Genomic DNA, 27,087 nt, shown 5'->3' on the forward strand with positions numbered 1-27,087 from the left:
TCTAATAAAGCCTGGGATTATCATATTGGAAAGATTTCCTAAACAGCCATGCCACCTGGTGTCAGCTGACCAATCATACTGGTGTCGGCTGACCAATCATACTGGTGTCGGTATAACCGATGTGAAATGGCTAGCTAGTTAGCGGGGTGCGCGCTACTAGCGTTTCAATCTGTGACGTCATTCGCTCGGAGACCTTGAAGTAGTTGTTCCCCTTGCTCTGCAAGGGCCGCGGCTTTTGTGGAGCGATGGGTAACGATGCTTCGTGGGAGGCAGTTGTTGATGTGAGCAGAGGGTCCCTGGTTTGAGCCCAGGCAGGGGTGAGGAGAGGGACGGAAGCTATACTGTTAGATCGACTGACCAATCATACTGGTGTCGGCTGTAGGTTAGCTTGTTGACCAGCTGTATACATAGCCAATTAACTGATCAACAACAGCAAAACACACTTGTACATAAAAAATGTATGCACGCATGACTGCAAGTCTCTTTGGATCTGCTAAATGGCATATATCATATTAATATTACTATCCTTCAGAGTCCTCCTGCAGGTGATCATCTTAAAAGGATGACCAACGTGTCATAATGCATTATCATTCCTCAAACATATAGCTCAAAGCTACATTGTTCAGAACACACGTATGACCCAAAACTCTCCAATAAATGGACATCGCCATTATAGAACCAAATGAAAAGCAACAGAGCAGCTTGTTACTTATGTTGTGCAATAAATCATAGGTGACTTCCATTGATCTGGCTTGCCTCTAACTCTACCTAATGCGATCGTTTTCATACTAGCTCAGATGACAATGTATCCTACATCCCCCTGCCCTTTCACCCATGTCAATTCTACAGTCTGGGATAGTGAAACGGTTATGATATCACTTTGCCTCACAATTCTCTACCTTTCACCTGAAGTGCAATCCTCTTCAAAAGCATTGGATTGCTGTAGGCATGGTCTAGACCAGAGGGCATTTCCACCATAGTTCTACACCACTCTTTTGCACTTGAATCCATGAAGGGAAGTGAACAAGAACACACATAGAACCTAAGGATAGAAAATTAAGAGATGTCCCAGGCAGTAGAATAGAACGCGGTTGACTGGCTTTCTACATTCCGTTCTCTCGATGATCCATAACATTGTCTGTTGACAGTCATTCCTGACCTCTCCTTCTTCTGCAATGTATCGTGGCAACCCTCCCGAACTAGCTTCCAAAGGGGAACCAGGATTCGTTCACCGTGTCGGGCTTAAATGACACTAGTAGACGCGGTGGTCTCAGAAGAATGGGTTTATCCCCCAGAGCCTGGGACAGACTGGCCAAGCACGGCTTTAGCTCAGCAGGCTATATCACGGTTCCAGGACAGGTGTTGTCTGTATCAGTGGCAATGTGACTGTAGCGGATTAGAGTGTGTGTGTTTGCGCGTTTAAGCCATAGTCTTTTCCCACAGCAGCTGTGTGGAGCACCATGAGTCTAGAAAGATAGACTACGGCACTAAATGTTCCATGGCACTGGATGCAGTGGAGGCTGCTGAGGGGAGAATGTCTCATAATAATGGCTGGAGCAATTGGAATGGCATCAAACACCTGCAAACCATGTGCCTCTGTATGGCACCGCTGTGCCCATCTCAGTGCTATGCCAATAGCCCCCACCTCCCACAGAAGATCTGGGATCTGCTCAGCAAGCCCGTCCAGACCTTCACAGTGAGTCCCATGCCCCTCAGGTAAATCCCCCCCCACACACCAGGGATAAGTGGCTCCTGCCCACTGTGCCTAAAGGGAGGTGGCCAGGACCACGTTGGGACAGCAGGGGATGCTGAATGGGGCGTAAATGTAAGCCACTGTTTAAAAAGTAGGTAGCGGTTAAGAGCATTGGGCCAGTAACCGAAAGGTTGCTGGTTCGAATCCCCAAACCGACTAAGTGAAAAATCTACCGATGTGACCTTGAGCAAGATACTTAACCCTGATTGCTCTTGTAAGTCGCTCTGGAGAAGAGCGTCTGCTAAATGACTAAAATATTAAAGTAAAAACAGTGATAAATGCATCCAGGCCTTTAAGCGTTGGTGCTGTCAGATGTTGGGTTGAGGTAACCACCTGACTTAAACAGAGATTCATGTAAACTTCAAAAACGTTCTGATGAACCCGAGAAGGAACTTTCCAGCTAAGCCAGTAGTTTAGTTCATATGCAAAGACACTACATTAACATCACTGTGGTGGGTTTCATTTGAATTCCAGACATGGTTGAGATACCATGTCTGTGTATCACCTTCTTCATGATACACAGAGGGCGAAGACAGGATGATCAATGAGTTCAATATGCTCAAAGGTTCCCCAACAATACACTCTGTGTGCGCTGCAACAATACAGACTCCCAGCCCAATATCACAAGTGCCAGATTGTCATCTCTTCATTTATGCTGTTGTTGTCGTCCAAACAAAAATAGAAAACTAAAAAGGCTACATGGAGTAAATAAGTCAAAGTAAGAGTGAAAAACAGAACACCCTAACATACTGGATGCCTAGTATGCTCTGGGGTGAAGTTCCCATCAACTTGGTGTCAGAGCATTTTATATTATTCTGTACAGTGGTGTAAAGTACTTAATAGTACTTTAAAGTATTTTTAGTTAAGTCATTTTTTTGGGTATCTGTACTATACTATTTCTATTTTTGACAACTTTTACTTTATTACATTCCCAAAGAAAATATTGTACTTTTTACTCCATACATTTTCCCTGACACCCAAAAGTACTCGTTACATTTTCAATGGACAGGAAAATGTTCCAATTCATGCACTTATCAAGAGAACATCCCTGGTCATTCGTGCCGCCTCTGACACGGTGGACTCACTAAACACAAATGCTTTGTTTGTAAATGATGTCGGAGTGTTGCCCTATCCGTAAATAAAAACAAGATAATTGTGCCGTCTGGTTTGCTTAAGTATAAGGAATTTGAAATGATTTCTACATTTACTTTTGATACTCAAGTATATTTTTGCAATTACATTTACTTTTGATACTTAACCTCTCTGGGCCAGTGGGACGTTAGCGTCCCACCCTAGTCAACAGCCAGTGGAATCGCGTGGCGCGAAATACAAATACCTCAAAAATGCTATAACTTCAATTTCTCAAACATATGACTATTTTACACCATTTGAAAGATAAGACTCTCGTTAATCCAACCACGTTGTCCGATTTCAAAAAGCCTTTACAGCGAAAGCAAAACATTAGATTATGTCAGGAGAGTACTCTGCCAAAAATAATCACACAGCCATTTTCAAAGCAAGCATATATGTCACAAAAACCAAAACCACAGCTAAATGCAGCACTAACCTTTGATGATCTTCATCAGATGACACTCCTAGGACATTATGTTATACAATACATGCATGTTTTGTTCAATCAAGTTCATATTTATATCAAAACCCAGCTTTTTACATTAGCATGTGATGTTCAGAACTAGCATACCCACCGAAAACCTCCGGTGAATTTACTAAATTACTCATGATAAACGTTGACAAAATACATAACAATTATTTTAAAAGTTATAGATACAGAACTCCTTTATGCAAACGCTATGTCAGATTTTAAAATAGCTTTTCGGCGAAAGCACATTTTGCAATATTCTGAGTACATAGCTCGGCCATCACAGGCTAGCTAATTTGACACCCACCAAGTTTGGGGCAACCTAAACTCAGAATTACTATTAGAAAAATTGGATTACCTTTGCTGTTCTTCGTCAGAATGCACCGGGACTTCTACTTCAACAAAAAATGTTGTTTTGGTTCCAAATAATCCATAGTTATATCCAAATACCTCCGTTTTGTTCGTGCGTTCAGGTCACTATCCGAAGGGTAACGTGCGAGCGCATTTCGTGACAAAAAAATTCAAAATATTCCATTACCGTACTTAGAAGCATGTCAAACGCTGTTTAAAATCAATTTTTATGCTATTTTTCTCGTAAAATAGCGATAATATTCCAACCGGACAACGTTGTATTCATTCAAAGACTGAAAGAAAAAAATGGAGAAGTCTCGTGAACGCGCATCTCAGTCTCACTGTCCCCAGGCAGGCCACTTACAAACTCTGCTGCTGTACTTTGCGCAGAGACAGGAGACACATCATTCCGCTTGTGAACGCTTTAAAGAGCCAACGGAAGCCTTAGAAAGTGTCACGTAACAGCACAGATGCTGTAATGTCGATAGAGATGCAACAGAAGGACAACAAATTGTCAGACAGGGCACTTCCTGCATGGAATCTTCTCAGGTTTTGGCCTGCCATATGAGTTCTGTTATACTCACAGACACCATTCAAACAGTTTTAGAAAATGTACAGTGTTTTGTATCCAAATCTACTAATTATATGCATATTCTCGTTTCTGGGCAAGAGTAGTAACCAGTTTAAATCGGGTACGTTTTTTATCCGGCCGTGAAAATACTGCCCCCTAGCCCCAATTAAGTACATTTAAAACAATAACTTTTACTCAAGTAGTATTTTACTGGGTGACTTTAAATTTCACTTGAGTCATTTTCTATTAAGGTATCTTTACTTTTACTCAAGTATGATAATTGGGTACTTCTTCCACCACTGATTCTGTACGCAAATCCGAGGCACTCTATTAAGTATGATGTTACGTCTCATATGGTATGTATTCATTTGCGGATGTCCGTCATGCATTTTTTACGATAGATTACGAATTTGCAAAAGGTACATGTTACGAATTTGCTAAACGTATGATGTTACAAAATACAATTTGTTGTTGCTAACATTAGCTAGGTGGCTAACACTGATGTTAGCTAGGCTAGGGGTTAAGAGTTAGGTTAAAGGGTTAAGGTTAGTGTTAGGCGTAGGGTTAGCTATAAGGATTAGGGTTAGCTAACATGGTAATTAGTTGCAAAGTAGCTAAAAAGTAGTTGCAAATACTAAAGTCGTCCGTGATGAGATTCGAAAACACAATCTGTGGTTGCTAGACGTTTGCATTATGCTCCCACCCATCCACCCCGACCAACCACATTCCTTTCATATTAGCGTTACGTAACCTTCTGTCTTATGAAACCATACCAAACTTAACATATCATAGTATTCTGAACAAAAATATAAACGCAACATGTAAAGTGTTGGTCCCATGTTTCATGAGCGGAAATAAAAGATTGCAGAAATGTTCCATACACTCAAAAAGCTTATTTCTCAGAAATGTTATTCAGAAATTTGATTACATCCCTGTTAGTTAGCATTTATCCTTTGCCAAGATAATCCATCCACCTGACAGGTGTGGCATATCAAGAAGCTGATTAAACAGCATGATCATTACACAGGTGCACCTTGTGCTGGGGATCATAAAAGGCCACTCTAAAACGTGCAGTTTTGTCACACAACACAATGCCACAGATCGCTCAAGTTGAGGGAGTGTGCAATTGGCATGCTGACTGCAGGAATGTCCACTAGAGAGGTTGCCAGTGAATTGAATGTTAATTTCTCTACCATAAACCGCCTCCAATGTTGTTTTAGAGAATTTGTCAGTACGTTCAACTGGCCTCACAACCGCAGACCACGTGTAACACACCAGCCCAGGACCTCCACATCCGGCTTCAGCTGCAGGGGAGGGGTATTTCTGTCTGTAATAAAGCCCTTTTGTGGGTAAAATCTCATTCTAATTGGCTGGGCCTGAAATTGTTGAGTTCATATTTTTGTTCAGTATAATTTGAGTCTCCCAGATTCCCGTCTACTATATTACGTCTACTCTATAAGACCAGGCTGTTCTCCTAGGTACAGATCTAGGATCAACTACCCCTTCCCCTAATCCTAAATTTAACCATTAGTGGAAAATGCTAAACTGACCCAAGACCAACGTCTGGGGCCAACTTCATCCTACTCCGTATGCCTACATGAGAAACAAGGGCATGTTTAGCAGCTGCGGAGCTACCATGACATTAATTAGCACGTAATGGTGGCACATACAGTAAGTAGCATGCAGGAGCGCCATGAGCTAGCTGTCACTGAGAAACAAAGGGACTATATGAGAGAATGAGTTGCGTGCTACACCTCATCCCTCCAGCTACAATAGTACATCCTTCTCTGTGACAATAGCATCTGGGTCACTTAGCATTCAAGGATATAAAAGATCCAAGTCTCTCTCTCAGAGACACACCCTTTTGCGGTGATATGAGTGTAAATGCGCTGTATAGAAGTTAACATGTTTAATCCTAAACCTTGTCAGCACGCAGGCGACCTTGTGACACGACATCTGACTGACTGCGCATGACTGACTGCGCAGAGGAGGCTGTGCAATTCAGTACAGCAGAGAGAGAAAGGCATGGGGCTCGGGGCAACAATGACGCAAAGGAGAACCTTTGATGTGCATTGACAGCTGTATAGAGGGGGAGGAGGATGATCCATGGAGACCAATGAGACCTTAATCCTTTTCCAGCGAGGGTTGCGTGACCAGTTCGCCCCCACTAGTCATTACTCCCTACACCATTGGCTCTAATTGGTCACACCCACCGCCCCTCCCGTCTTGTCGTTGGTCTTGATGAGCAAGGACCTTGGGGATGATGTCACAACCCCAGACTCCAGCAGATGGGAGCTAGTCACGCAACCAACCCAGGGCCTGGAGTAAATGTGTCAGTGCTTAAAGAGAGCCCTCATTACCAGGTAAACACTGTAGATTAAAGGAACCGAACTTAGTGTTTCCGTATTGAGCAGGATGTTTTGTGCGTTGTTGAGGAGGTTCAACTAGGCGAAGCGGCTAAATGAAACAACATTGGAGACGTATTGGGTGCGGGTTAGGTTTGGCTGGTGGGTGTGGAGCTGGAGAGAGGCACTGAGTGCAATAGTGTGACTCATGACGTGGGAATGCAAACTCACAGCCGAGTCACGCACAAGCATGAACACACACACACACACACACACACACAAAACGCTGTCAGGGGTCACTAAAGTCAGCGGTCATAACCCAAGGGACGGAGTGTAAACTCACCCTTGCTTGTGCCTCGTTCATGACCTTCTGGCATTTTGGCCCTTGTTCTACTTACTCAAAGTAAGATTAACTCGTGGATACCATTTTTATGCATCTGTGTGCAGTATGAAGGAAGTTAGTGGTAGTTTCACGAGCCAATGCTAATGACTGGAAGTCTACAGGTACGGTAGCATTGCTCGTGAAACTACCGTGAACTTCCTTCATACAGCAAGCAGAGACATAGAAATGACATATACGAGTTCATCTGACTCTGGGTAAGTAGAATTGAAACGGGCTGAAATAACAGAATCTCACAGTCTCTCTTTAAACAATATGTAGAAGCCAAAAATAGAGCAGAATGATGAAATAATAATCTCCATGATCTTAAAGTAACAAATAACAGTAGACACGATTGTTTGTTTTCAGTTGTGTTCGTGGCTGAATGCCTTGACCATGATGGGGTCATTTGAGGATAGATCCTCTTTTAGAGCCGTTGTCAGCTAAATGCTGCCACCTTCTGATACCATTCTTGTTTAAAAAGGCACCCTGTTTTATTTCTATGTACTATATTCACTTAGTTCACTACTGGGTAGAAAAAGCTGATAAACCTGCTCTGAAAAGTAATTTCAAACATGTATAAACGATGCAAAATTGGATTGCTTCAAAAAAGATATATATAAATGTTTTACCAAATTGAAACATCAATGACCAATATACAATATCATCCATCGAATAGGCATCCATGCCAGGTATTTTTGTTTTTATATATAGAAAATTCCCATTTAGACCAAATAACAAATGCATTGTAATTATCAGCAACTAAGTTGTCTACTAGTGAAATGTCTTCATTTGATCCATTACATCCAAGGAATGTAGAATTAAGTGTTCAAGTAGTTGTCCGGATATCACTCTGCTTTCAACCTCTGCATAGTGTCTGATGGTTTGTAATGGGTTATAATCTGTACCATAATGAATGAGTTAATGATCAAGAATATCAGTCCAGCCAGCCAAATGAGCAGAAAGGTGTTGTATCCCTCAAACTCCAGGTAGTACGCAGGGGCCAACCATATACCCTGAGACAAAAGAAGAACAAAACATTTCCTAAATACATTTTCCTAAGTATATTTCCTATACAACTTCAATGACAAGTCATTTTATATGATGCAAGCTATAGTCGGACACATTATGTATTTATTTATAAATAAATGACCAACTTTGGGGGAATTTTTGAGCTACTGTTTCATTTGATAATATTGGAGCCATGTTGGTTAGTCTGGTAATACTGTATAGAGTAAGTTAGATTGGGTCTATTTTTAAAGCCCTTTATGTTCATATAATGGGACTATAACCAGGTTTCCATCCAACCTTTTTATGCAAGTGAAGTACGTCGGATAGGAAATGTCACTACAGGCTTAATGAAAACAGCTGATTTTGTGGACAAAACAAAATACGCTAGAGAAAGTGGGATCTTTTTTTGTGTCTGTAAAATTCAGTTGTGTAAAGTACTTAATTAAAAATACTTGAAAGTACTATTTAAGTAGTTTTTTGGGGTATCTGTACTTTACTATTTATATTTTTGACTACTTTTACTTCACTGCATTCCTTAAGAAAATATTGTATTTTTATTTCCCTGACACCCAAAAGTACTCGTTACATGTTGAATGCTTACCAGTACAGGAAAATGGGCCAATTCACACACTTATCAACAGAACATCCCTGGTCATCCCTACTGACCAGGACTCTAAACACACATGCTTCGTTTGTAAATGATGTCTGAATATTGGAGTGTGCCCCTGGCTATCCTTAAATAAATAAAAATAAATAAAAAATGGTGCTGTCTGGTTTGCTTAAAATAAGGAATGTAATTATTTAAACTTTTATTTTGAATACTTAAGTATCAAAAGTAAATATAATTGCTACAATATACTTAAGTATATTTTAAACCAAATACTTTTAGACTTTTACTCAAGTAGAATTTTACTGGGTGACTTTTACTTTACTTGAGTCATTTTCTACTAAGGTATCTTTACTTTTACTCAAGTATAACAATTGGGTACTTTTTCAACCACTGGTAAAATTAATTATGTGAGAAATGGCAGTGGAAAGACTTTTATGTGCAAATATTGATATAATAGCCGTCAGATCGAAGTAAACTTGCTCCGACTGGGAAAAATGGCAGTGAACGGACATCCTGCTTGGAATTAAGTCAGAAACTCTCATCTTTCTAGAGGACTTTCCGACCTGAATATCACTGACGTCATGATTTGACCTCGCGCCCCTTTTATCTGCAACATGTCAATTTGACGGAAACATCTCTGGTGGGAAAATGTGCATATTGTTTTTTTATTTGGATTTTAGAATATTCACATGAAAATCTGTCGCCAGTTGGACAGAAATCTAGCTAAAATCAACCAATGATGCTGCACCTACCTGTCCAGCGAACCAGAGAGCCAGGAGTTCTACTCCTTGTTTTGGTGACAGGGTCAGTCGAGGCAGGACGAGAGGAAACAGACACAGGTACCACAGGAAGTACTACAAAAAAAAAACCACAAAACATACTATCAGCATCATAACATTCCCACAAGCTGCATGCCATGAGTTTGATGTTACAGTATGCACGCCCTTGGTTTTCAACCAATATAATGAAACAACAAAAAAACACTGCTGTCATGATAAAGCACCATCAACACCAGCATGACACAGATTGGGGGAAAGGTCACATTCAACACAACACAAGTGTCATAACATTTAACCTAACATATCCTACCATCTATGTCATATCAGTATCACAATAGCATGTTAATGGATTTAACGCTACTTAACACCTAGCAACACTTTCAAACATGATACAGATGGAGGAGTGTCACGTTCACCTGGGAGGTGCAGACTTTGTTGAAGGAGACAAAGATGGCGGTGTGGAGGAAGCAGCAGAGGGCCAGGTCTGTGTGGAAGGCCAGGGAGACCAGAAGCAGCAGCAGGGCCTGGGGCAGGAAGGCAGCCAGACCCAGGGCCAGGCTCCAGGGGCTGTCTGCAGTCAGGTACAGCATGTAGAAGTAAGGGGAGAAGTTGTGGCGGATGTCCCTCCGCGTCAGGTGGTACAGGTAGGTTTCGTGGAGGAAGTCCCAGCCGTACCTGATTATGGGTCATATGGGTAGAGAACAGTTATGAGGACAATTGTATTGGTAACATGATTTACCATTAGAAAACAAGCATCAAAACACATGACATAACAGATTTCACAACTGATAATGAAAAGCTTTTCATGGTCAATGACCAACCGATCTTTACTAGGAGCATCGACAACAACTCAAGTTTGCATTAGCGCACTGAGCTAGCCCAAACTTACATGCTATAAAACAGGACAGTCAATCCACAGAACACCACTCCAGCCACACCAGCAAACAGAAACAGCTCCTTATTCAATAGCCTGAGGAGAAACCCAAGAGCTCTCCTCCACCACCCCCCTCTCCTCTCCTCCCCATTCTCCTTTCTCTGTAGGGATAGGGCGATAGGCAGGGCATAAGTCACCGGGTAAATTTTCATGTGGACGGCCAGGCCGTACAAGATGGCTGCCATGGGGAGCTGCCTCAGCTCCAGGCAGAGCAGTGTGGCCAGAACCAGGGCGGTTAGGACCGACTCGGCGTTGCCTCGGCTGGACACACCGGCCGGTAACGGGTTGAGTAGCCACAGGGAGCAGACACGGCAGGCAGCCTCGCAGCTAAGTCCCCGCTGGCGAAGGATAAGGTAGATCAGGTGGCCTGAGAGCACGTCGCACGTGATGAAGAGAAGCTTCCCGAAGACATGGCTGAGGTAGACGTTGGGGGTCAGGATCCATGCTAGTAGAGGGGTGTAGCGGTAGGTGGATCTGTGGTATGGAGACTGGCCCTGCAATGACAGGAGGACAGAATGATGCAGGTTAGTTACACTCACATGTAAAAAACACTGTTTGCTAAAGTGCAGCTTTGCAGGATCGCAGACTTATCACCAGCAGGGACTCAAAACTGGTAGGTTCTCTCAATGCAAAATTCTCTCAAATAAAGCAAAACTCTCTCAAATAAAGATTTGGGCATGAGTAATGTAACATTGATAGATCCAACCAAAATGTTATCCCACTGATTTTCAAGCCAGTGGCTTTCAGCAGGCCAGGTCCCTGAAAAGATCAAGGATAAAACTTTCCAGAAGATACCGACCCTACTGTTACGCTCGTTTACACTGAACTGCATTGTGCTCGCAACGCAATCATGGTTACATTAAGACACTGTGGAGCCGACGCCAGATATGGGTCAGAAAACATCAATGCAGCGATGGGAACTGTACTCCTAATTCGACCTTTATCCACACTGCTCCATCGAGAAGATTGAAATACCGCTAGTTTCCGGAACACTGCCCTATTTCGAACTCATGCTAGCCAGCTGTAGCCACAGTAGCCATTATGGAATGGCAACGTCACGTTGAACAACAAAGGAGCTGATTGGTGTCAGAGGAAGGCCCTAAAAATTGTCAAAGACTCCAGCCACTCTAGTCATAGACTGTTCTCTCTGCTACCGCACGGCAAGCGGTACCGGAGTGCCAAGTCTAGGTCCAAAAGGCTTCTTAACAGGTTCTACCCCCAAGCCATAAGACTCCTGAACAGCTAATCAAATGGCTACCCAGACTATTTGCACTGCTACTCTCTGTTATTATCTATGCATAGTCACTTTAACTCTACCTACATGTACATATTACCTCAATTACCTCAACTAACCTGTGCCCCCGCACATTGACTCTGTACCGTTACCCCCTGTATATAGCTTCGCTACTGTTATTTTACTGCTTGTCTTTAATTATTTGTTATGTGTTCTTTTTTACTTATCTATTTTTTCCTTTACGCTTATTTTTCTTAAAACGGCATTGTTGGTTAAGGGCTTGTAAGTAAGCATTTCACTGTAAGGTTGTATTCGGCGCATGTGACAAATACAATTTGATTGGCTGACACTGCCATTCCAAAATGGCTGCGGTGGCTACTGCTAGCTAGCATGAGGACGAAAAGGGTTGTTCTCTAAATTCAGATTCAAAATCAGAGACAACATCCTGGTACTTTGCAAGACAGGAAAAGTAGAGAACAGATCGAATTAAATATTCATGGTTGTTAAGAGAAGCCAATGTGGCATGTTGAATTTATTTTCTTCCTATGAATTTTGCTCTAACGTTTGAACCGTTTTGGCTATAAACTATTACGACCCCATTCCTGAAAGCTAGGACTCTCTGAAATATGGATGTCACAAAAAACAGTTTGGGACTTTGATTGCGTTCTGACCCCAGTGCAGCTCAGTGTAAACAAGCCTAACGGTAGGTTCGGTATCTTCTGGCAAGGAAAAAACACATTGGAATTAACACCAGGGTGACCTACAACAGATTTCATGGCAGAACTATCTGACAGGCATGTATATTTAAGAAAATTGTAATTTACCTGTGTGATGAACTTCGACGCATCTGTAAACACGTGATAATCAACATCAGTGTATTTGACCACCATAGTTCTGTCCTGATAGACACCAAAACTGACCAAAACAAGTCGTACGAGAAACGACACAGTGAAAAGTACATTTTTATTCATAAGCTTGGACAGGACACTTTCCATGATAGAAGCCATAGCGTTAGTTGTCCAACCTGTTCGACAATAAATCAGCTAGCAGCTAAGCTAGCTACTGTAATTGACGTTTCCTATTCCTAGGTAGGTAATGCAAGGGATAAAGGCCATGTCATTTTCTTATCGTGTAGTTAGCACGCTGACGTTAGATACATTCACATCTGACTAGATCGCTTGCCCGTTTTATCAATTGTATAATACTTCTCACAACTTGACTAGCAATAGAAGTTGCTGCTCCTCCTGTTGTTAACTAGGAAGTGTTTTCTTCTTCGTGTGACTTTCCGGCAGGCTAGACGCTGTGTTGCTGCCTTTCGCAGTTTGGAGTGCAGATTGCAAATTTTAGTCACAAAAAGAAAAGGGGAATGGGAAAATCCTAAATTGTACCACCATCTAACCCTGCACCTATACACTATCCACTAAAACCCAACACCCCATTCCATTTCTGTTGCCATAAACGATCCTACACTAGGCTGTCGGCCTGGGAGGATGGCACCACTTATCTCAAAATGTCCTGTAGATCTTCTACAGTAAAATCTCTCACACCCAAATATTTCTCTGCTGCTGCAACTACCACATCTATTTTATGTGATTTCCACTGCATCAGCGCAGTGTAGCTGATCACCATGGCTATAAGCGCAATAAATCCAACCTTCCTCTCTGGATCTCTCTCTTCAGGCCTACTCACTGTGGGGGCTCCCGGCTCACCCTTGGGCTATCCTCTAATCTGCCTCAGCATAGAAACGTTCTGCTCCACTCGAATTTTGGCAATCTCAACTTGTCTCACAGGGCACTTCGGATCCCCAGCTGCATGGGTGCCGCCACAGACACAGTGTTTTTCTCTACCCCCAACTGTACACTCCCTCTGACTATGTCCATCTGCATATTTATCACATCATGGGATCTCCATTCTACACACTGCTGCAACATGTCCGAATCCTTTGCATCTAAAACACTGTAGCCTTTTCAGAACATAGGCCCTCACAGAATAGCAAATATAACCTAATATGACTTTATCAGCTAGAAACTCTGTGTCAAAGCTTAACAAGACAGACAGGGTATTCTCATTCTTGCCATTGCCACCCTGTCTATGTCTCACCAAACGGCGGGTGTCACAAACACCAGGAATATTATTTTTTAATTTGATTCACCTCTACACTCAAACCTACCCCACTGATCACCGATTTGAGCGGCGCCCTGTTCCGGAGAGCAAAGCACGCCACAGGTTTGCCGTGTGACTCGAAGAGCCCGATTCATCTAGGCGGAGGATGCACCAAAAATCTAAACAATTCTACTTCTTGAAACTTTCACAGATGTAACCATTCTCACATTGTGTCAAGCTGGGTAAAGGACAATTTATGTGTCAGCCAAAAAGCAGGGTGGGGGGGTCTACAAACCTAACATATGGAATTCTGTCTATGCTTGGCTCCATTCCGTTTTATTTTTATCCTGAACAACTCCCCAGTCCTTAACAATTACAAGCTTATCTATATTACTGTTCTGTACTTTGTCATATATTTGTACGTTTTATGTGGACCCCAGGAAGACTAGCAGCTGCATGAGCAGTAGCTAATGGGGATCCTAATAAACTAAACTAAATACCATGAAAATATGCAGAGTGGTACTCAGTAATGTTTGGGGCAAATACAACACATAACACTTTGTATTCAGGACAAAAAGTGTATTGCTTTTCCAAATTTTTTGCAATATTATTTTAGCGCCTTGTTGCAAACAGGATGCATGTTTTGAAATGTTTGTATTCTGTACAGGCTTCCTTTTCACTCTGTCAATTAGGTTAGTATTGTGGAGTAACTACGTTGTTACTCTGTTTTCATTCTTCTGTTTTCTCCTATCACAGCCATTAAACTCTGTAACGGTTTTAAATCCCCGTTGGCTTCATGGTGAAATCCCTGAGTGGTTTCCTTCCTCTCTGGTAACTGGGTTAGGAAGGACGCCTGTATCTTTGTAGTGACTGGGTGTGTTGATACACCATCCAAAGTGTAATGAATAACTTCACCATACTCAAAGGGATATTCATTGTTAGCTTTTTTTTTATTTTTTATCAATTTGTGAGGCATTGGAAAACCTACCTGGTCTTTGTGGTTAAATCTGGGTTTTTGCCACATTTATTATATTACAGACACCTTAATTTCTACTTTTAAAATGTTAGCTAAACATACAAAAATTTAGTATGGCCGACCAGTGGCTTCAAAGCCTCTCATTGGCCAATACATAGCATCAGCAATCCAGGGTTTATATACATCATTGGTTAAGACACCCATGCATGTGCACACAGGAAATGGCACACCCACACACACTTATCATATCTTTATTTCCTGTAAACTTTCATATAGTTGCTTAATTTGAAAAAAAAAAAACGGCAGTATAGTATCAGAAGACTAGGAGAGGTCATTATCAGAACACAAAATAAAAATATGTTTGAGGATAATTGCACTTCAGTGTGTTAAAGTAGGTGGAAAGTAGAGAAACATCGATCATGATAAGGCAAAATGTGTTGTTCGTAACATCAGGCCAGTAAGAAATTCATTAAATTCCTCAAACCGAATTTCATCACAAATACACTTGACTCTTCAAATCTTTGGTAAGGCATTGACATCAAAGCATATAATCAAGCACACAGATGGGATATTGATGTAGCTGCTGCAGTACATACTAATAATAGCCCTTCCTCCCTCCACATGGAATGTCCCATTTCCTATATAGGGGAGCAGTAGCGACCGTAGAACAGAATGCTCTGGGTGGGGTTGTGGCGGATGAAGAAGAGGAAGGGGTGGTCGGCGACAAATGTGGGCGTCCTCATGGCACAGCGCATCATCATGATTGCGGCCGTGGCGCCCGCTGCCTCTGTTCCCTCCTCGTTGACCTCCACGAAGGCCTTGTGAATCACCTTGGACAGCACCAGGTCGTTGTTGGGCGACATGCCCGAGAAGTCGCTTTTGCAGTGGTCGAAGGCGTCGGTCATGCCCATGCTGGCCAGCAAGTCCTTCAGGTCCAGGCTCTCCTCCAGCTTGAACTTGGGCAGGCCCACCTGAACCTCCACCGTGTCCATCATGTCAGGCCTGGTCCACTCCACAAGGTTCTTGTAAGTCAGCTCCTTCTCCAGCTGCGTTGTGTGTGTGTGTGTGTGTGTGTGTGGGGGGGGGGGGCAGGAGACAAAGTATGACAATGACTTATTTCAGTGTGAGCTAACCCTATAACTAGCTTTTTAATTCAAGTTAACTTTATACTCCATGTGTATTGTGTTGGCCACAAAAGCCATCTCGTTGAATGTAAATGTGAGTCCTACCTTCTTCAGACCAGTGGTGTCATCCTCCATCTCATTAGGTAGCAGGATGAGCATGCTCAGTTCGTTCCCTACGTAGGGCAGCTCCAGTATCTGGCAGTTGGCCTCTGGGATGAAGGTCAGGGGGAACTTGGCCTTCTGATGCATCATTTTCACTGGCTTGCTCTCATTCTGTAGTCAATGAAAGGAAGGTGGGGAGTCACCAATTATTTTGTTAACAGTTGCCTTCTTGTGTGTAATGTGTGACTACAGGGCATTTTCACCATTGTAGCAAAGTTTACTCACCGTTACTCATGAAAGTGAATCAAGCTAGAACATTACTCTTACAACAGACTCAGAGAAGGGATGACTGCAACCGACTACAGCAACAGTTCAGTGGAGGTCAGATCTTTTCTTTAGAAGCGCTACACTAAAGTGATGTAACTACACATTCATTGCGCAAACGGACACATCAGAGAAAAATAAATGAAAAGGCACTCCTCAGATCTTGTCGGAATTCGTTCTATGTCAAGCTGGTTGGGTAAACACTACCTTATTCAATTTGAACAGGGCATCGCTGGTGCTGCTCTCTTTGAACTTCTTCTCCCAGTTGCCCTTGAAGTAGATGGCGTTCACCAACACTAGTCTGGTCAGGTGGTCGACAACCCCCTCCGCCAATAGGTTCTTGATTTTCTCTACAAAATACAGAGGCCATAGAAATTACAGAGGTGATGATAACATTGTAACAAGGTGTAGTTACATAACAGATACATCATGGACACCTAATGGATTTAAAATCCATATGAACAAAATGTATGTGATCAACTCATTCTCAATCCAGTCCCTTTGATTTTTACACCGAATTTGAGAATATTAATACTATTGTGCACATGGAGACAGCTTGCGGCATCTAATCACCTGCGGTCTGCTTCTCCACCCAGGCGTTAATGTTCTGTCTGGCAGTCTCCGCATTGGACTTGAAGTCCACAGCCTCCAGCTCGGCATTGTAGTGCTTCTTGGTGTCGCCGAGGAAAGTCTGTCACGTTTACCAGAGACACAAAAATCAACATAGTCAATATCCTTGCTTTATCAAACCCTAAGTACCTAAAATAATAATAGTGTCTAGTCTACAATGATGTACAATATAATTGTATGTACAGTATAATGATATTATGATATTCTATCCATTATCTTTTTGTTGACAACTCTCTTCGTCATAAGGCTATGTTCCGACGTGTAATGAAATGCATAATGACCTTTAACCTAACGCACTGATTCATTAGTGTCAATTCAGATTGAGAAAAAAAAGATCTAATCTTAGACACAGATTTACTCCACCCACTGTGTAAACAATAGGGCTTTACCTCAACAAACTGGTAAGACTGCTCGCCGTACAGGCGATTGGCCAGGCTCAGTGCGTACGGGGCTCCCTTCTTGTTCAGTTCACTCATGAGTTTGTTGAAGCCCACATGGACGTTATCCGTAGCTTTGTGGTGGTGCAGGGACTGCAGACAGGATGTAAAAAATAACATTTACAGAATGTGACATTGTGGTAGCATCTTCCTGTGGCATCCATGACATGCAAAGTTTTTCGGCTAGCAAACAAACCTGCCATTGTTTACTGTATTCATCCACCACATCACCAAATAAAGAAATGTTTTCAGGAAGAAGTGTCAACATTAACATGCACCCAAACAGCATAAATTGTGGTTTTGACGTTTGGTGGTTGGACATGACCAGCACAGATTACGTTCATGTTGCTCGCAAAGTGGATAAGGAATTCTTTGTATGTGTGTGTGAGTGTGACCAGACTTTCCTGTTTATATTTCCGTTTTCAGACGGCAGCTTATCAAGGGTTATGAAAAATATAGATCAAAGAAAAGAAAGAAAATGCTTGTGTTCCCTCAAGTCCCAAATGTGACTACTACATTGTGTACATAGGCTATAAGATGATTTGTGTATGGGGCTTATATCCCTTCACACATGTACTGTAAATAAACCACATAGACGACAGAAAACACAGACCCCACAACAAGGCTATCCAAACCTTTTCCTGGAGAGCTACGTGCTGTAGGTTTTCGCTTCAACTAAAGATAAGCTTAATCAAGTTAGATACATCTCGGGATAGAGCGAAAACCTACTAGAGAGTAGCGCTCCAGGAACAGGGTTGAAGAGCCCTCCAGGAACAGGGTTGAAGAGCCCTGCCCCACACCAATAGTAGTACCTTGTTCCCACCAAATGGCTACCTCACCAACAGCCCAATGTTATCTGGCAGCAAGCTCTCTTTGAACCCCCTGGGTTACCCATTACTTATGATATACTTTTATTAGCACCTTCAGAGCCAGCGGAAGCTGGGGCTTTTGTACTTGCTGGAGTAGTCCTGGGTCAGCCTTTTTAGATTTTTCTGCTTTGACAAAGCAGAGGACCTAGTGGACGTCAGTATGACAATTGGTTATCATTTTTGAACAGCATAGACGTGAGGAGTGCGTGGAATACAACACTGTGTGTGTGCGTGTGGCTGGCGAGCTGCGTAGGTTCCAGAAATAATCCTTCAAAACATAATGTAGGGCGGTAAATGAAGGCCGTTGCATCCTTGACAGGTAAAGAAATTGAGACCACCCCTATCATATTTGTTCTGTGAAGATTGCTCAATTATTTTTTTTATATCCTTTATTTAACTAGGCAAGTCAGATTGCTCAATAGGAAGGTATGTATTCTTGTCCCACCCTTGTGTGCCCTAGACTCGCCCTTTTTATGACTTCAACTCTACACTGCTGCTATTTCATCATGTTCAGTATCATGCAGAAAGGCTTTTTCACATTGGACAATACATTCCATGGTTATTATAATAAATCTGCTGGCTGACAGCTAAATGGAGGTTGTACAAATTAGACTTAGTACATAAGAGTAGACTATCTAAACTGTCAGGGCCCCGCCCCCTGATTATTGACTGTATGTTTATTTATCCCATGTGTAACTCTGTGTTGTCGCACTGCTTTGGTTTATCTTGGCCAGGTGGCAGTTGTAAATGAGAACTTGTTCTCAACTGGCCTACCTGGTTAAATAAAGGTGAAATAAAAAAAAAAAGATTTTAAAAAATCCCATGACAACATAAACTCTTATCTGGCGCCTACATGTCTACTAGCTATACACAGATGGTGGGAACCGAGAGACTGATAAGAGGGATTACTTTATTGCTCTCCATGTTGCCACAGTAACAGTAGGGCTGTACTCAAATAAAGCCTCATCTGCTGACTAAAAGGAAGCCTTCTGTGAATCGTCATGGATAGGCTACCCATTTGTCAGCCACACCCTTTCCTATTCATTTCAGAAAACCCATGTGAAAAACCTTTCCAGTGTAAGGGAGAAGCTATAGTCAATTTAGGTGGAGAACTGCACTGTTAAATAAATTAACCTGTGCATGTGACTACATAAAAAAATCCAATCTAGCCTTGATGCAAGTTTACATTAGACAGGATAATGACAAAAAGTAAAGGCTACATTATCCAACCTTTGTCGATAGTGACTAGTCCATCAAACTATTTTATGAAATATATCTGTATTCATTCCGGTACCATTGTGCTGTCCGTGCATACTAAACAGGCTAATCAACATAAGTATAGTTGGATAAGAGATTAATGTGTGGGAGTAAGATGATTATGTTTGAGTGTATGTGTTTTTGGATGGACGGGATCCCCGAAAATTGTTTACACTGACTCACCTCAGACATCTGGGTAGCAGTGTTACCTCTGGCTCCCAGGGACACCATGGCCAGGGCAGAGGAGATGCTGAGAGGGGAGTAGAAGACATTGCCTGTTTTGTTGTGCTCTGTGATCTTCTTGAACAGCTCCAGAGAGAAGTTGGTGTTGGCCACAGACACTGATGCCATTGTAACAGGTGGTAAAGGCAGGCTGGTAGAGCTTTGGAAGAAAGGTTAAGAAGTTAGTGTCCGTTGGCACTGGGTTTAAAATTTCATTGTAACAGAGCAGTCATATACAGTAGCCTATATACAATGATATGCAATTATCGCGAGAGCTATCTTGGGCTGATGCGAAAGAAAAAGTAGGCTAAAGAACATAGAATTAATGTAGTCTAGCTAGTAGTCTGATTAATCAGGCTGTGTAATACACAATTAATTGGTATATACAGCCTGAAACTAATGCCTGCTAAATTTTGTAAATGTACCTTACAAGCCAGAATGTTGAATAAAGTTACATTTAAACTTACTCCATTAACAATTACTTGTGTATTACAGCCTGATTAAATCTTGAATGTATGTACATCAGTGGTGTGCGGGTCAGTTGTTTTGTTCGCCCGCAATTGCTAATAACCCATCCACAACCGCCTGACTACACACAGTGTACAAACCAATAGGAACACTTTCCTAATATTGACTTGCACCCCCCTTTTGCCCTCAGAACAGCCTCAATTCATCGAGGCATGGACAACAAGGAGTCAAGCGTTCCACAGGGATGCTGGCCCATGTTGACTCCAATGCCTCCCAGTGTCAAGTTGGCTGGATTCCCTTTGGGCGGTGGCGCTAGGCACACACAGGAAACTGTTGAACATGAAAAACCCAGCAGCGTTGCAGTTCTTGACACACTCAAACCGGTGTGCCTAGCGCCTACTACCATACCCCATTCAAAGGCACTTAAATCTTTTGTCTTGCCCATTCACCCTCTGAATGGCACACATACACAGTCCATGTCTCAATTGTATCAAGGCATACAAATCCTTCTTCAACCTGCCTCCCCTTCATCTACTCTGATTTAAAGTGGATTGAACAGGTGACATCAATAGGAGATCATAGCTTTCACCTAAATTCATCTGGTCAGTGTTATGGAAAGAGCAGTTGTTCCTAATGTTTTGTACAGACAGTATTTGATAAAGTGAAAATCTGAGGCCCACAACCGACCCTAACCGGTTTATAGAAAGTCCGCTGTCGGCTAGTCAGACGGCGGAACGATTTCTTGACAGGGGGTGCAGTTTTTTTGTCTGAGTTAGATATGTTTCTGCTTATAATTTTCAACATTTTGGTAGGCCATTTGTTAGTCAACTTGTCTATTATTATATACATGTAGCTTATATTGGTCATTAGATTAATAGCCTATTTGTTGCCCAAGAAAACGACACCTTTGTTCACCAGAATGTCATAAATCGACATAGGAAAAGTTCTCTAATCTGGTTCTTTCACTGAGCAAAGACATTTAAGGATTGGGGGAAAAAATGAAATACCCGCAAAAAACGTTAACGATTTTTTGTGTGCAAAATGTCCAAATTACATCAGCGAAATGCTTGTTGTTAGACAGTATCTAACTGCGCATTCTCTCAAGAGGTGTATACTTTTACTGCAAGAAATGCTTAATTCTGCAGGAGTTAATATTAAGGCTATGTGAGAGGTTCTATCTGCTAACAACGGCCATAAATACCGCGTTGGTAATAAAGCATTATTTGTTCGACCGCATCTTCTTGGGTAGCTAGCTAGCTTTAGCTTGGCACCTAGCTACCACCAATACAAGCAGCCTGAAAACAAAGACCAGTAGAAACTGCAGTCATTTTCATTATTCTTAGCAATGATTTAGGAATCCTTGTGAGTAAGTATTAGCTAGTAGCCACTTGTTGTTCGCCTATTGAAATTGAACCTCAGTTCACGAAAATAAATAGCTAGCCAGCTACTTAACCCTGTTGCCCAATGCTAACGTTATAAGGTAGCTTCATCTGGCTACTGAGGCTCGATCGGACCAGGTATGTGTTGTGAACCTAGCCACAATAAAAATTAGGCACAATAGTGGAATTTGCGGTTTGCCTTCCAAATAAAAGTACCTCTTTGAAAGTGATACAGAAGGTTACAATTGATGGAATCATGCCATATTTAGACTAGATAATGCTAAACAAGGTTGGGATGTGAAGCAATGAAATGGGGTATCAGTCTACTCAGTAACACCCACAGAACAAAACTGAATTGTTTACGCAAATATTAGCGTTGTAGAGCTTATCGCAGGACTGTGACTGTGTGAAATCACCTCCCCAGTCAGCCTATTGTGTTTATTGACATTCATATTGCACGGTACAGCTTTACCTAAGGATTGGGGATCAATGAAATGGGGTATCAGTCGACTTAATACTGAAGCTATTTTTTCCCCCCAACGTCCTCCTCAGAGTTATCAGACTCCAAAACATGCAGGCAGTATTGTTTTTCCTCGGGAATAGTGTTCAATACACACAGGTTGACAATAAATGCGGCTCAATTCACAGTTGTTTCAGAGATCCGCAATAAGAGCTACGTTCTCTGGGTGTCACTGAGTAGACTGATACCCCATGTCATTGATCCATAATCCATAGGTAAGGCTGTACAGTGAAATAAGTATGACCCCAACGTAATTCTAAAGTATAATACATCCAGTGTAATTTCACTTAGCATGATCTATTCAATTATGGCATAATTCTACTATTTGTATTCATTTGCATCACTGTCAATGACTACTTTTATTTTGAAGGCTAACCGCAAAACCCATTATTCTATTGTGGCTAATCCTTATTGTGGCTAGCTTCACATAGATGGGTCCGACCATCATTAATCAAATAAGAATTGTTTTATAAATGAGGGTTATTTTAGATGATGAAACCTAGCTATAGTTGGCTAGCTAACTATAGCTACTGAAACAGGTTGTCGTTTTGCTATGTTTTTTGGGAAGAACATTGTTTGCATCCATGAGCTAGCTAGCTTTTTTTAAATGACCAGCACTGTAGGTGCGCGAGACAACTTTACCAGCATCATAGCATACGTAGCGATGGATCGTTGGGGACATATGAAATACGAGTGATAGTGTAATCAATGTGTAATAACTACGTAAATTAATGACGCGTTATATGACTGCACGGCACATAATGTTCAGGTCCTGATTGGTCAACAAGCTTATTTGACACGCAAAGACTCATCCGCGTTCCATAAAATTTGGCCTCTGCCTGCCTCTGGACGCTCGTCAAGCGTCACACCCTCCATACCGAGTCTCCGACCTCATTTTCGGATCAAGCATAAATTTGCTCTTACGCACTTATGCCAGTAGATATAAATTGCACAATAATTATACATTTATGGATTTTATAAGGTAGGCTAATGTTTTGTCTTTATTCAACCCGGCCGCGGAGTGAATAAGCTCAGGGACTGCGGATAGAGTCAACATAACAGTACATCATACATCATTGCGGAGGGCTGGTTTAAGGAGTTTGAGTTGACACTAGCCAGGCAAGATTAATCGGTTATCTAGTTAGCCAGCTACATTGATTAGAATGATCAATGTTCTGTCCTCTTTGATGTTACATTTATGGTGATAGCCAAGCAAACAACAGTTCTTATGCTAAATAAGGTAATTCACCAATTAAAAAAAGAAAGTATAGCAATCGCAACCAATCTGAAAATCAGTTTATCAGAATGGCAACAGGATTATAAATTAGTCAGTGCTTTAAGATTGAGAAAATATTGTATCGCAGCTACTCACCAATGAATGGTTATTTGTAAATGTTAGGTAGTTCTTTCTCTCTACAGCCAAGTGACTTCAGTGGGTGGTTTGCTACAGACAAGTTTCAGCTAACCATCTGAAATATGTAATTTACAAGACAGACACGCCCTGTGGGGGGTAGTCACTAGTTACCATAGCCACAGTCATTAACCCCTCCTATTTCTACAATTTCTCTTCTTAAAATTCGATTTTAAACCTAACCCTAACCTCAACGATAACCATACTTGATACTCTTATGCCAGACCTTAAAATAATACCAAAAATAAATGTTTTGTTTTCACGAACTTTTACAATATAGCTAATTCTGACTTTATGGCTGTGGTAAATAGTGTAAACCACCTGGTGGGCTGTAAAAGTGCTCTTCCGCATTCCGCACTCTTCCGCATCAGCTGACTACTACGGTAATGCAAGTGGATAAAACTGTACTATGAAGTTCAAAGTACAAAAAAACTACATAAAAGCAGTGTAGGACCTAATTACAACAGACAAATAAACAAGAATGTTGGGGCATTTTGTATTTATTGCTGTTAATTCCAGGAAAACAGATCAACAATTTGCATAAAATCCAAATTCGTTCTAGAAATATATTTGACCTTTCCAGTACACTAAAATGTAGATATCAAAGAATACAGTAAACATACACCTTAAGGTAACAGTGAGTGTACCCTCTACAGTACAGCATTTTTAACCATATATGTTCAACATGTACAACTGGCAGGTTCATATGTACAATTGTCCTCCGAGCTCACATGGTTCTTCATATCATCCAGCCGATTAATGTAAAGTGGTCCACACATTTTCTTTCCTGTGTTCATGTCCAAGTTTGCCTCAATATTTTAAGTAATTGTAAGAAATCTCTGCTTACATCAAATCAAGCAGAAGAGATTTAGAGTACTTCACCGGTTGGTGGAAAGCTTTCACAAAATGTTTGGAGACAAACAGTACTAAGTGTGACTTTTCATAAAAATGGACATAACTTCTCATATAAACAAACAAGTGTGTACTGTAAGTGTAATATGCCTATACGTAATTTTAATGTGTAGACCACAAAGCTTAAACAGACACGAAAGAGCTCTAAATGATTGACAATTATCTCAAGGGATATGCTGTCTGAGAAGGCCAGGGATTGACATTGAAGCCTGAAACGCACTTGCCCATCGGGCAAGTCAGGAGTATTTTTTGGTTGCCCAAAGATTATGATCACTTGCCCGAAAATGTAAATGATCTATTTACAGGCAGTAAGTAAGTGCCACATATTGCCTGCCTTTCACCTACACATAGGAATCAGAAAGATGGATTGAATTCTTTCTATTTTGGAATAATTATTCTATTTCGTACATCAGTAAAAAAAAATTCTCAGAGAATGCTCAACTTGCCCAACAGAAATACATTGTTTAATAAGTGAAAGACAGACAATGGGGAGGAAATGGAAAGATCAGATTTAGGCTACTGGAATTCTTTGCAGTTTGGTTGTTTTCACACACACAACACAAATAACCAGCCCTATGGGGCAACCTCAGAGCAGGCTCAACTAGCTGGACTGATCAGTTCACTTTCCCCAGGCAATATGGCAACCCTTAATGTCAATCCCTGGAAGGCTACCAATCCTGATATCCAATAAACTCCAGTCAGACACTTCCATTAGTGTTCACACTTTTCATTTTCATACTTCACATGAAAACATCAATTTATAGTGTGTATGTGCGTCGATTTGAGTACATTTACCAATGTACAAACAATATGCCTTACAGTTAGATCTCACTGCTGCATTGAAGGAAGAATAAACATATTGACTGTCTAGGTAGGCTACATGACATCTGCCTTTGCCACCAGTCTTGTAGAAATGGCTAAAGAAAAAAAGTTATTTTCAGAGTTATCAATGACAGTATTATCCCTCCTAACCACTGATGCTTCACATGGCACCACCTTGTGGCTTGACTCTGCAGTGCAACATTTCCAAGAGAATACTGGATGGAGGGACAGCAGTGTAGCAAGGTATAGAGCGTCACTGCTGCAATAACATCTGTCTCTAGGTTTGATTTAGGACTGTTTCAGTGCACTTGAGAGACTTCAGAATTCCTGGTAGCTATAGTGCATGTTACCAAAAATAAAAAACACAGCAGCATTTCACTTCTACATGACAGACATGATGATTAAGAACGTCTTACTATGCATTTCACATTATATCAAGTGGCAAATGCTTTAAGAATTTCCCCCCCGATACTGCCAGATTCCTTAACATTAAGAAATTAAACATGTACATTCAAAAACACTGCAGCGAAAAAGAGAAATTATATATATTTATTTTTTTTACATTGACTTTTTTTGTTGGTTTGCATTCATCTTTTGTAGCTGTACAGTTAAACAATAAAAATCCTAGTCGAATAACAATAATAAGGAGGTATAAATATACCGTTATAAAAAAACAAAGTATATGAAACTCTTTAATCGAGATCACGCAGGACCCCCATCTATTCTGAGAACAAAATCATTTTACGAAGCTCCCATACACACGGTGTCTTTTTAAAAATGTTTTCTAATAATATAAGAAATAAGTTAGTAAACATGAGCTGCTGTCTTGTGCCAGTCTTCAGTGCAAAATACCAAAAGCCACTCTCGGGGATTGGTGAAGGGGGGGGGGGGGATGCATCTCTGGAAACAAGACAGCTTCACCCTCAGCTGTGATGGGGACGTTGGTGATGTCTCAGGCACAAGTACTTAGGACCCTCTTCGCACGCGCTCGTTAAAAAGGTCAAACTGAAAATGAGAATAGCTAAATTTTCAATCAAATTGTCGACATATATTCAAGCGAATATTCAAAAATCTGCATAAAGAAAATATGCACATTTTCCCACCAGAAGTGTTTCTCCACATCAGTGCATGATGACGCAGTACACACAAAATGAACTTTTTCCCTTAAGTTGTCATGTACCAAATATAAATCTAAAGTTCAATGCGTTTCCATCGTGTTTTCAACTCTACTGATAGTTTTGTCACAAACTGTTGCGTTAAATAGAAAATGTGACTACTCCGGTCTTGGCACGTGCGCTCTAGCCAACAGCTCGCAGATACAGTGCCGGTAGGCTAGTCTACATGAAGAGATTATTACGGATAAGAGCGAGAATCTTTTTAATTTGTTAAACGGCGGTCAAGCATCGATATTCATGTCGACAGAATCTGACCCTTGACATTTATTGGAAAGGAGCATCAAGATCACCGTGCACTTTCACCACCCTGTGAAGTTCAATGTAAATGATTTCATCTGTAGCCTAATAAACTGCATGGTTTCCCCGAGTCATAGTGGAAGGACCACACCATATCATAGCGTGACTCCAAGTTTACTTCAATATGACGGTTATTATATCAATATTTGCACATAAAGGCGTTTCCATTGCATTTTACCGCCACAAAAAGATCCCACCTCGTCTAGCGTATTTTGTTTTGTCGACATTTGGAAAGTTTACCGACACATTTTCTGTTGCCATCAGGCCTGTCATTAAATTTTTTATCCGACATGTACTTTACTCGCATAAAAAAGTTGGATGGAAACCTGGTTAATGACAGGGAAACATCGAATGATGCTCTCTTGAAATGGAGGGGTCTCTTTGACCGCTCATGACAAACAAGATGGAGGAACGAGAAGACTTCTTCAGTCGGCGTTGTCTAGTGCTTCGGAAGAGTGGGAGGCGGCGTACTTCAGCCGAAAGCCACCTGAA

At 41.4% G+C, this 27,087-nt stretch overlaps 3 protein-coding genes across 10 annotated transcripts in view; all 3 read right to left on the reverse strand.

The window, feature by feature from the left end:
- Positions 1-7,665: 7,665 nt before the first annotated feature.
- Positions 7,666-12,894, reverse strand: pigm (phosphatidylinositol glycan anchor biosynthesis, class M). The gene is made up of 5 exons (XM_014181142.2): positions 12,392-12,894; positions 10,289-10,827; positions 9,816-10,074; positions 9,373-9,474; positions 7,666-8,015 (listed from the first exon to the last, which is right to left on the reverse strand). Exons 1-5 carry the CDS (start codon positions 12,572-12,574, stop codon positions 7,848-7,850), a joined length of 1,251 nt encoding a protein of 416 aa, XP_014036617.2. The 5' UTR covers positions 12,575-12,894; the 3' UTR covers positions 7,666-7,847.
- A 1,987-nt stretch (positions 12,895-14,881) lies between these two features.
- On the reverse strand, positions 14,882-23,655 carry LOC106590292 (leukocyte elastase inhibitor). 2 transcript variants are annotated; one of them, XM_045710727.1, is made up of 8 exons: positions 23,351-23,655; positions 19,573-19,771; positions 18,185-18,277; positions 17,216-17,356; positions 16,770-16,887; positions 16,404-16,546; positions 15,876-16,043; positions 14,882-15,692 (listed from the first exon to the last, which is right to left on the reverse strand). In XM_045710727.1, the coding sequence occupies exons 2-8, from the start codon at positions 19,738-19,740 to the stop codon at positions 15,285-15,287; spliced, it is 1,239 nt and encodes a 412-aa protein (XP_045566683.1). In that variant the 5' UTR covers positions 19,741-19,771; positions 23,351-23,655; the 3' UTR covers positions 14,882-15,284. The 2 variants fall into 2 exon arrangements, with proteins under 2 accessions (XP_045566683.1, XP_045566684.1); XM_045710728.1 differs by lacking the exon at positions 18,185-18,277.
- A 218-nt stretch (positions 23,656-23,873) lies between these two features.
- LOC106590291 (zinc finger CCHC domain-containing protein 2) overlaps positions 23,874-27,087 on the reverse strand; it is a 68,691-nt gene continuing 65,477 nt past the window's right edge. For all 7 annotated transcript variants that reach the window (XR_006762703.1, XM_045710723.1, XM_014181140.2 and 4 more), the window contains exon 14: positions 23,874-27,082. Coding sequence is in view for 5 of the 7 variants with exons in the window: in XM_045710723.1 (XP_045566679.1) it covers positions 27,021-27,082 (62 nt within the window). In the remaining 2 variants the exon portion in view is untranslated. The remainder of the gene's footprint in view (positions 27,083-27,087) is intronic.

This window comes from Salmo salar, chromosome ssa29, assembly GCF_905237065.1.
Source record: "Salmo salar chromosome ssa29, Ssal_v3.1, whole genome shotgun sequence".
Classification (NCBI taxonomy): Eukaryota; Metazoa; Chordata; class Actinopteri; order Salmoniformes; family Salmonidae; genus Salmo; species Salmo salar.